Source organism: Triticum aestivum, chromosome 7D (genome assembly GCF_018294505.1).
Source record: "Triticum aestivum cultivar Chinese Spring chromosome 7D, IWGSC CS RefSeq v2.1, whole genome shotgun sequence".
NCBI classification, from domain to species: domain Eukaryota; kingdom Viridiplantae; phylum Streptophyta; class Magnoliopsida; order Poales; family Poaceae; genus Triticum; species Triticum aestivum.
In genome coordinates this window covers 212347380-212358566 of record NC_057814.1, presented here as the reverse complement: position 1 = coordinate 212358566, position 11187 = coordinate 212347380, and the positions used below count along the sequence as shown (strand labels likewise).

The following is an 11187-nucleotide window of genomic DNA, read 5'->3' as shown; positions in this document are numbered from 1 at the left end:
GACGTAGCATGGTGTTGTTGTTTTGGTTTGGTCTTTCCAGACGGCTATGGCGTCGGCACATACCTAGCTCTTGGGTGAGCGTCTTCATCTATCGATGGAACAACTTCTTTTGTGCCAAGGCAATGGGGCAGGAGCCCCCATCTGGAGATGGATAAGGTCGTTACGAAGTCGGCTATAGCTCATGGAGCCAACGATGGCGTTTCTTCACCTATCGGTTGTTCTTTCTTCTCGATGTTCAGCTCATGTCTTTGTGTGGCGGTCAGTTCATGGTGGAGGGTGTCGTCGACATCACGTTATTATTGTGACTTAGCTCCCATATATTTGTTTGCAGTTTGTCAGCTATCTGCACATCACTTTGTATCTTTTTCATTGTTCCCCAGCTGGTTGCTGGCTTTGTGAATTCAAAGTCGAGATAAGTTTGAGCCTTCAGCTTTGAAAAGTACACAAGGCCATATGCAATGATTGAAGAGATAATGTTGTATCGTATATTGTGCTTCCCCTTCCCGGTGTAGACCCCCCCCCCCCCCTCAAATTTTGAACCTAATTTTGACCCCAAAATTCACTAATAATTACGAGACATACTCCTATACACGGGCCTAACTCTAACAGTCCAAGACTTTGGTTCACAAGGCCAACTACTGAATCAGCCTATGCTCCTATGCTCGGGTGATCATGAGCGGTGTACATTGTAGTACACTTGACCATTATGTTGCATTGAATTGTTTGTTGATATATTTTTCTTCCAGAGTTACTTGACTCCTCGTGGATGGTTAGAATGCATTATCTCAAATGTCCTTACATTTTTACACACACACGCACACAACACACACACACACACACCAACATAAAAAGTATGAGCTTGGAGAACCAATGGATATTCGTTTGTAACCTTTTCACCACTTGACTCAATAATCGTGTTAACCCGAGAGACCTCACCAACGTGTTATCAAAACCTTTTTAATAATTGCTCACACCCATATTTTTCCATTCAGTGACATCGGTAAGAGACGTGTATGCTCAAAGCAATATACTTTTTGAGCTGGCATCCGACGTGATCGGCCACGCATGCGCTGAGACGTGGCAGGTTCACACCTGTTGCTACCACGCCGTGTCCAACTGGCTCCACTCCAGCACCTTGCCTGGTCGGATGTCCATGGGTGCGCCGCGCGTGATGCCCTTGTCCACCTTACTCGCAATAGACATTCCCTATTTCTTTGATACATATGTAGATGTAATCTGAAGTAAAAAAAATTCTATTTATGTCATGCAAAATTCTTAACACTAACCATTGTACCACAATTGTATTTTGTACACGAGTTAGAACTATACTACAATTATTTGCCATTCATTGTTTCAAAATTTTAAATAGGTTACCGTATTGTATATTGACTCCTCTATTTGTTTTTCTGCGTAAAAAAGCTGTAATTCGTCCCCCTTGGGCGGGTAACATATGCGCTCAAAAGCAATAAAACCCGAAACAAAAACCCAATAAAATCTCGCATCCTCTCGCTGTCCCGTCGCCTAACCCCATCCCCACCTCCAGGCGCCGCCGGCGCCTCCTCCCGGCTCGCCGAACTCCGCCGCCCCGCCCAAGCTTCCGAACTCCTTTCACAAGACCGGCGCGGATAAGGTCTTCGCCTCTCCGGTTCCCCCCTTACCCGTCTCGGACCCAGGACCCCATCGGGCTGGATCTAGGGTTGCAAGGGGAGGGGTTCTGGAGGCCTCCGCCACGATGGAGGCGGCCGATCTCGCCGCGGACGGCCGCATCATCAAGGCCGACTTCACCGACGCCGGCGCCTACCAGCTCCGGGAGCGCATGCGGGAGAAGCTCCGTGAGTTCGAGGGCAGCGCCGAAGACTCCATCGCGGTAAGATGTCGCCACTCGCTCCCCCCTCCCCTGCCCGGTGGCCTTCGCGTCGGTGCGTGCCTGGGGTCTGTAGTTGTACGAATTGTGCTATTGTGTTACCTTGTTTAGTGCCGCTTCTTTCATTTGCTCTCCCATGACGCGGTTAGGTCTCAGGACCTGGCAAGTTTGCATCTTTTGCTTGATTATTTGCTACCAATGTAGTGCCAACTGTCGGTTCTAATTTGGTGTGCCTTCTAGTCGTATATAGACTACACCATGCTTCACGTAGGCGAATTCAGTTAGTGCAACAGGCCAGAATCACTGAAATAATCTGTGATCACGCTCGGTTTCGTTAACCGAGAACATTATGTTTATATTTGGTTCATTCCCCCCATTGGTGGGACTTTTTACAAGGTGATCATAGACTAGGAAATCTTTGTATTTGCTGCTGGGCTTTTCCGTGTAGTCCCAGGCAAGGTTTACTTATTCAGCACTACTACAGAGTTGCTCAGTAATCATGGAACCGCCCCAAAATTTTGTACTTTCCTACTTTTTGAAGTACTAAAGTTTGGATGAAGCTCTGTTATCGACTTCTGCATGATGTTGGTTCGCTGCAGTTTGAACCTTGAACATGTTTGTGCATAGGGTGAGTTTGACATCGAATACATTTCTTCCAGCAGTTATTGTCTCCATGTATTCATTTTTTTCACACACCGGGAAGTTAAACATCATGTTTTTGTTCTCCTGTTGCTTTATTATTTAGATAGATGTTTTTGAGAGGGCAATAAGTGGACCTCCGTTGTTATCTTAAGTGCAGGACTACGTTATTGTGCTTCTCAGGAATGGAAAACGCAAGGACCAGGCCAGGAAGGCGCTCTATATTTTATTAGGAGTTGATGATAGTGCATTGTTTATTTCATGGTTAGTACACTTGACGCATGATTTATATTTCTCTGTGTGAACTAAGCAGACGACCAATCTCTATATTATTCCATAGTATTCTGTATAATCATTAACTATTCAGTATTCACTTATGGATGCTTATATAGACTCTAGAGAAATTTTTATTTTAGACTCAGTTCATGCAGACTACTTTTGTTTCAGCACTGAATCAACATGGAACTTTCCAAAAGAGGAGATAGTTTATAGAGTATTGCATCGCCCTTTAAATCTCAAGTTCAATTAACTGAATATAAATGAAAAGGAGTTCACTGTTAATAGTACCGCTTGTTCTTCTCTTTCTGTTCTTTTGTTTCTCACAAGATAAATTGAATATGAACTTGAATTTTATATGGATTTATGCTAAATTAAGAGCCTTTCTGTAGTTCTGATATTGGTTCGGTGCTTAACACTAAGCGGTCTGCGCAGTTTATTGTAAAGCATTACGAATGTGTGATACACAACGAATTTTAAAGTAATGATTTTTTGTTTTGCATGGAGTTTTTGTCAATTTGTTACTTATTCTACTACAGTGACACTGCTTGCAACTGTGAAGAGCTGACGAAGTCTGTTTTTCTAGCTGGATTATTATTGCGTACTATAACAAAATTTTTTTTTTAACATTTCCAATTAAAAGTAATCGATATTCATCTTATCTTATCAAGTGTATAATGAAAACACTATTGGACGCCCTTATAGGCTGTGGGATCATCTATCTTTAAATTTGCACTTGTATGTGCAAACACAAGAGCAGGAGGTGGAAAACAAGGACGATGAAATCCCAAAAGAACTATCTGGAAGACATAAATCACCTGAGGTGCACGCGAGAAGAGATCAAATGCCTCTTGAGCACACAAGTGAATCAAATACGACCATCAGGAGTCGGAATAAGAGGGATTGGAAAGGAACTGGCAGGGAGAGTAACAGAAACTTTCCACTTCGAAGTGTACTAACGGATATTTTGCACGGAGAAGAGAAAAAGCTGCAAAAGTCTACTGAAATACGACAGCCTCCATCATCTAATCAACGGAATGGCAGAAAGCGTGATCGGGAGGATGAACCACAACAAACAAAGGTGCGTATGGAAAATCTTAATAGAAGTTCTGCTTTCGTTAACCAAACGTGTTGTCTGCAACAATGGCCTTAATGTCTACTTTGCTATGTTTTTTTAATGGCGTGTGTCTGAATTTTGATTTGCATTGTAACGAAATGCTTAATTATTTATGCTTCTCTACATATATCACTAGAAAGAAGCTTGTTAAGACTTAAGACATGTATTAATTGCACGCGAAACATGTTGAGTGCTCAACATTGGAGCAATCTAGGTCATTGGATTGACATGGTTTGATGGCCTAGATTAATTGCACCTGCCCCTTTGGGTCTTTTTATATTGGTATATATAGATTTACTAATTCCAATTTTTAACATCACCAATAACAATGTATGACGAAAATTCAGGTCTAAGTTTGTGGCTGAAACGATCATATCTTTAGGTTTGCTTCGTTCCATTTTCCAACAGTTGCATCACATAACTAATATTCTCGGTATCTGACAAGTGACAACCCAAATGTTTGCTTCCCGTGAATATGCTTATATGAGCTTTAACTACGTTTATAAGCTACAGTAGCTTGTTTCCTATTAAGACCAACTGATTGAGCAAAATGTTGAGAAACTTGCCGAATAGACAAAACGATCAGTACGACCACCTTAAATATTTTTATATTCTACTTGGACGAGGAAATTGCCGTGGTACCAATGTGTATAACAATATACTAGGACTCCACTTGAGATGTTTCTTTTGTCCACCTGAAATCAATGTCACTTACAATCAATTCTCTTTTTTTGCCCAGAGAGAACTGCCTTCTCGTCCGGTGCTTGGTGCTTCCCGTCGTCTTCTGCAGTTCGCCGTTCGAGATGCTGTAAAAGCTGTACAGCAAACCAGCAGCTCTACGGAGCCATCTTCTAAGCGCCTACGCTCTGTTGTTTCCACGGTATCCACAGACAACCAGCATGGTAAAATGTCACAAAGATCTACAGACAGCCTACATGACAGGAGATCAGAGAGAGCTACAGACAGCCTGCATGACAGGAGATCAGAAAGATCTGCAGACAACCCAAATGATAAAAGAGTAGAAAGAAAAAGGCAAATTCTACAAGTACCTGGAGCTGCTTTAGCTCTTAGAGCTGCTGCAGAGGCTGCTGCAGACTCTTCCAAAGCAAGATCTACTGGAAGTGTGTTCAGTAGATTGGGTCAAGGGAATTCTGTGAATAAACCATCTCGTTCTCGTGAAGAGAAGAGAGGCTATGATGATTTTGAACCAGCTACAACGTTAGAAGATCACGACTCTGATCAGCATGATAATGACGAGCAGATATCTGGAGACCTGGAGATAGCAGACGGGGAAGATGAAATGAATGTTGATACTACCTCTGATGAGGATGCGGACATAGATGATGAAATGACTAGATACCAAAGTTCTGATTCACATGTTGTGGAGAAGAAATATACATTGACAAAATGCAGCGCTGAACCTGAGACCAATAAAACAAAGCATTCTAGTTTGAGTTATGAGGAGCAACCTGTTTCTTCGGCACCAATAAGAGCAAGCAAAACTGTTGCTGTTCCAGTTAACCCCATTTCCGTGGAACCTCCAAATTTTGGAACACCAAAAGATGTTCATGTTGTGGAGAAGCCGGACATCACACCCATGAATGCTAATGTTGCCTCTCCAGCTATTAATGTCAAAGTAAGTCACCTCATACATACAGTAAGCAATTTTTTGTGATAAATTGCACCATCTTTAGCATTTGCAAGTGCCTGTTCTGATTATAAGTTATGAAAGAACCATAACTCAGACCGTGTTAATAATCTATGTTTCTATGTTTTAGATTTGAACAAGTGTAAACTTATTAATATTTTCCCACATATCCTAGCAGACATTATTTTTCTGTTGGCCCTATACATGGTAGTGATGAGCTGTACTCATTTACAATTTTGGGTTGAATGGAATGTCAGTAGGAACACTGGGATCATCATGTGAAAACAAAACATATTATTTCAACAACTTGCTGGTACATGTGTCTACTGGATTAAACGGGTCAGCTTTACTTGTTTTTGCAGAGTAACTTTAGTCAGCTTTGATCTCCATGTGACTAACTAGAACTTGAATGAAAAGCCAAAGCTATTATTATACCACTATTGCTTGAATTTAAGGCATAGGCATGTACTTTCCAATGGAATATTTCTTTTCATAAAAAAGAAGATCCACAGTCTGTTTCTTGCTGAGGGTGTTGATTACTTTTTCTGTTATTTTGGTCATTGGCAAATGTTTATAGATTATTTAGGAATTAGGAACCTAGTGGTAGATGTGTTCTGACTGTAAAAATTACTCAGGAATTAGGTCATGGAGAAGTCCAAAAGGATTCACAGCGGTCTGCAACATCTGGTATGTAACAAAATTAGTGTTTGTAATATTCTTTTTGTAATACATCAAAGAAATATGCAAAGCAAGATGCTTCACATTTTACAGGATACCACTTAGTATTTAATGTAGCAAATATTGCCTTCCTTGCAGTTTCTAGTTCATATAGCACTGCCCATCCCACAGAAGATGCGGATTCAAGGACCCTCTATGTTAGCAATGTAAGTATCCTTCTCTAATCTCCCTTTCTGTTGCATGTGATATGTCATTAGACTCTTCTATTTATCTGCCAATTTTGTTTGAAGGTTCACTTTGCTGCCACCAAGGACTCGCTGTCTCGCCATTTCAACAAGTTTGGTGCAGTGCTGAAAGTAGTCATTGTTACTAATGCTGCAACTGGGCAGCCAACAGGGTTAGTTTGTTTTTATCATAATTGTTTCAGCGATTAGATTTTTTTAATGTTTCTATTAGTTATTTGTTACTTACATCACATTACACGAGATAAAATTGCATGGTGGCTGTGGAGAAGTGAAGTGGAAGTTCATGCTGGCATATCTAGTTTGAAGCACTCATTAGGTGCTAATTTGCTTCTCCTGCTAATTTAGGGTCAACATGTCTCAAGACTTGTGTGGATGTGCATGTCAATTTGATTCACTACTTGAGACTGAAACCAGTACTAAGACAAACAGAAGCATGAAGTATATGGCAAATTGTACTCAAAAGGAGGATACTGCAAAGAAAATGGAAGGAAAATTGTCAGTAGATTGGTATCTGAATTAAAAGACCAGTTTGATACCGAACTAAAACCACGACACTTATTTTGGATCGGAGCGAGTAGCATTTAGTAGATGGTAGCAATAGACGCGTCAAACACCCTCATCAGCAATATTATTACAAGTTACTGTCACTGAGGAAAGAACAAGTCGCATCATAGTCTGTCGTACTTTTCTTGAGTTTTGATTATTTGCGTGCAATTTGGAACCCACCATTTAGGTCGTAGCTTATGTTAGTGTTTGAAAAGTATATTGTATATGCCCATTTGAATTGCTATGACTGGAGCTGGGTTAAGAAGTTTAAGGATCTTAAAAGTTGAATGTTTAAGTTCATGGATCTAAGTGGAAGATAATAGCAAGTTGAAAGTAAAATAAGCTTAGCTATTTCACTCTAAAGTTCTATTTCTTGAAAGGCATTGCTGATTTTTTTTTTCTGACACAGGTCCGCCTATGTCGAGTTTTTACACACAGAGTCGGCTGAAAGAGCTCTGTCATTGAATGGCACATCATTTATGACGCGCATTCTAAAGGTATGATTGCTTCCTTCTTTTGAACATGTCATATACTTGTAATTTTGGTACTCAAGTAGAAGCTGAACATCGAACACAATCCTTGTAACTATGACGTCCTGTAGATGTCGTGGCATGAGGGTTAGCATGTTATAACTCTGTTATTTTGTTGGTTAAAGTCTTTTGGGTTGCCTTCAAACACATTGCGAAATCTTCTGAGTACTGAGTGCACTGCATAATGATACTCATGCCATTTTTTCTATATCGTAGGTCGTGAGGCGAAGCTCCCATGAAGCTGCTCACTTTTATGGTTGGCCTGGTAGTGGTCGATCATCATATGCTAGGGGTAGGATGGCATACCCAAGGGGTGTTCTCCCTGGTAGCTCATTTAGAGGGCGTACTCCGATGAAAGCAGGTGCCAGAAGTTTTCAGTGGAAACGTGAGCCTTCAGGCACCGAGTCAAATGCAGGTGCAAAACCCGACATGAGTGTGGCATTGGCTTCAGCTGAGCAGGTGCTTCCACCAGCCACATAGGGGAGATTATGTTATATTTGATCATAGTGAGAACCAATTGGTGTCTTCCAGTTGTCCAGCATGTTTAAATGAGAACAATAGGGCCAATAAGCTGACAACAAGATGGTTGCTCCAAAATGCTGCTTTGTAAAAAGGCTAAACAGGAAAAGAACATAAAAAGTGGAAAAAAGGAAAGAAAAAAAGGGAAAGGGACCCGGAGTCCAAATTCGATAAACTGTGATGTGGATACTTGGAGATGGTTGTCCCCTGTCGATGATCAGTCTGCCATACCAAGCAGTTTTCATCAGTCATCTGAAAGGGGCTTACTCAGACTCAAAATAAGTTGCAGCTTTTCTGTTGAGCTTCACTGAGGACTGGTTTCCAACTTGACCAAAAGGAGGTCCGGTTTTCGGACATGATATTCTAGCGCGTATGCGCTTTGTCAATGTAAGCCCCGACTGTATAGCATCCTATTTATCTGTACTCATCCCTCTGGACCCTTTCCCAAGCAAAAAAAGATGAAAAAAGGAAAAAAAAAGATTGTCTTATGTCTCTGTGTTATTTCCTATTGAACCGACTGTTTTTTGTTCATTTCTTATGTATTGATATATTCTAGTTAAACATTCGTTTAATTTATGTGCTGAACATTATTACATTTGGGTGTAACAATGTCCTGGAACACCCTGTCCTATGCATAAATGAATTGAACTTGCTAGTCCAAACTTCTGTCATGTCACTGCATCTTGCACATAGTTATCCTGGCTGATCCGTGTTCTTCATCAGTCTGCTGTAGTAGTGTATACTCATATGCCGTCTTTTTGGCATGGAATTGTGTATACGCGTCTGTGCTGAACTGATATACGTTTTGCGTGTTGTTGCTTTCGCCCTCATATGCAGTGGCAGGCCGACGTAAGGGCAAACACTAATGCGTGTATATCTGTACTTGTAAGCACACTCCAAGCCGACGTAAGGGCAAACACTAATGCGCATATATCTGTACTTGTAAGCAGAGTCTGGGCACATGTTAGACCTTGCGGTATGTTTGAGCGTAGGCACAGACTTTTTTTTTTTGAGGGATGCGTAGGGGCAGAAAAATGCAAAGCTGCTGAGGCTAGTGGCAAAGCCCGGCCCATGATACGGAAAATCACACACCACGTACTACCTCATGATTTTCTTCTTCTTTCTCTATCTCTACTCCTAATGAAGCAGTTGGTAGTCTCGCTTTCAGGTTTTTTTTCGTTCCACCTTTCATGGTTTTTTTTACCTCCTCCCACCTTCGTTGGTTTTTCGTAGATTTTTTTCGTTCACTCCCCCTTCAACGGTTTATTTTCGCGTCACCCTCTCACACAACGGAAGAAATCTGAACAGATAAGAACTTCCTATACTGGCGTAAATTATTTAGTAATGTAGAATCAATCACGAACAATCTCTAAAGACCAAATCTAAATTAATTAACCTTACCTTAAATCACTCAATCACATTAATTAGAAAATAAATATTTGATTTTCAGAAAAATCGCTCAATCACATTAACCTAACTTAACTCACGCATGGAAATCAATCTCCAAACAAAGAAAACAATACATCGAGGGAGCAGTAAATAAACTCCCTTTCTTATGACATATATATGATCTTCCCTTCCCTCTCCGTTGTCGAGCGTTCTTGATTCTCGAGGCCGATGCTTGGGCTGCATCACTGGGTCGCGACGGTGCCGGAGGACGAGGACGGCGAGTCTCTACTCCTAATGGAGCAGTTGGTAGTCTCGCTTCCAGGTTTTTTTTCGTCCCATCTCCCATGGTTTTTTTGTACCTCCTCCCACCTTCGCTGGTTTTTTTCGTAGATTTTTTTTCGTCCCCTCCCCCCACTTCATCGGTTTATTTTCGCGTCACCCTCTCACACAACAAAAGAAATCTGAACAGATCAGAATTTTCCATACTGACGCAAATTATTTAGTAATGTAGAATCAATCACGAACAATCTCTAAAGATCAAATCTAAATTAATTAGCCTTACCTTAAATCATTCAATCACATTAATTAGAAAACAAATATTTGATTTTCAGAAAAATCGCTCAATCACATTAACCTTACCTTAACTCACGGATGGTAATCAATCTCCAAACAAAGGAAACAATACATCGAGTGAGCAGTAAATAAACTCCCTTTCTTATGACATGTATATGATCTTCCCTTCCCTCTCCGTTGTCAAGCGTTCTTGATTCTCGAGGCCAATGCTTGGGCTGCGTCACTGGGTCGCGACGGTGCCGGCGGACGAGGACGGCGAGGCCGGGTGCCGCGGCACCGTGTTGGCCGCGGCTGGTGAAGGGGGCGAAGAAGAGCGGCTTCCCTGGCCCTGGGAGTTGGTGCGGTGGAAGCGGCACTTGAAGGACCCGGCGTGGGTAGCCGGCGTGCAGACGCACTTGGAAACGGGCCCTTGGCCCGCGCCGGACGGCGCCGACGCCGACCCGGGCCACCTTCTCCGCATATTCTTGGAGCTGTGGCTGGCCGATTTACATGAAATTAATTCCCTCAGTTGTGGTGGCAAATATAATACAGATAATCCAACATGTTATGCACTAGCGCGCGTGTGTGAAATAGATGGATTATGGTCCCGTACCCAATAAGATGGATGTGTGTGTGTGTTAGAGAGAGGGAGAGGGAGAGGGGGAGAGAGAGTGAGGAAGAGAGAGGAAGAGTGTGTGTGTGAGGATTTGATGATAAAAAAGGTCACCAATGTCACTTGATATGTATGAGAATATTAATATTGAACTCTTAAAATTAATGTGGTTCCGTTGCAACGCACGAGCGTTCTTCTTAGTCTATATATAGAACCCTCCTGTCATTTCTTCTTTTTTGTTCTACGGTGGAGGGAGCGAGGGAGAAACAAACCACGTACTACGTCCACAAAATCCTGCGTCGCGAGCACGGGAAGCCACCTAGTGGGCTAGCCTCCGGTGCGGTGCGGCTAGTGATTTTGCGGCGCAGCCTAGCGTCACCGCTCTGTCACGGCATCCATGGGCCACTGGGCCAGCGGGTGGTGTTTGCGTCGGTGTTAGGTTTGGGACCTGGCCTTTGTGGACATCTTTACTTAAGATAATCCAGCTAACCCATGAATGCTCTCCATGGACACGTCGGCGGCATGCGTGTATTATGCATACTCAGCAAGTTTCCTCTGGTATTTTCGTAAG

The 11187-nt window shown here is 42.2% G+C and overlaps 1 protein-coding gene across 2 annotated transcripts; it reads left to right on the top strand.

Annotated features, from left to right (window-relative positions):
• Positions 1-1484: 1484 nt before the first annotated feature.
• LOC123163778 (nucleolin) lies at positions 1485-8655 on the top strand. Of its 2 annotated transcripts, XM_044581161.1 has the most exons (9): positions 1486-1867; positions 2664-2767; positions 3485-3860; positions 4636-5532; positions 6180-6231; positions 6361-6428; positions 6513-6619; positions 7423-7510; positions 7760-8655. In XM_044581161.1, exons 1-9 carry the CDS (start codon positions 1733-1735, stop codon positions 8021-8023), a joined length of 2091 nt encoding a protein of 696 aa, XP_044437096.1. In that variant the 5' UTR covers positions 1486-1732; the 3' UTR covers positions 8024-8655. The 2 variants fall into 2 exon arrangements, 1 of the variants encoding a protein (XP_044437096.1); XR_006481989.1 differs by lacking the exon at positions 7760-8655 and having other exon boundaries at positions 1485-1867; positions 6513-6783; positions 7423-7459.
• The last annotated feature ends 2532 nt before the right edge of the window (positions 8656-11187 follow it).

Bases quoted from the DNA above. Each gene is read 5' to 3' on its own strand.
- LOC123163778 (XM_044581161.1), top strand. From the start codon at position 1,733: ATGGAGGCGGCCGATCTCGCCGCGGACGGCCGCATCATCAAGGCCGAC. The intron at 2,768-3,484 runs GTTAGTACACTT...ACGCCCTTATAG, and splicing joins AGTGCATTGTTTATTTCATG to GCTGTGGGATCATCTATCTT. The intron at 6,620-7,422 runs GTTAGTTTGTTT...TTTCTGACACAG, and splicing joins GCAACTGGGCAGCCAACAGG to GTCCGCCTATGTCGAGTTTT.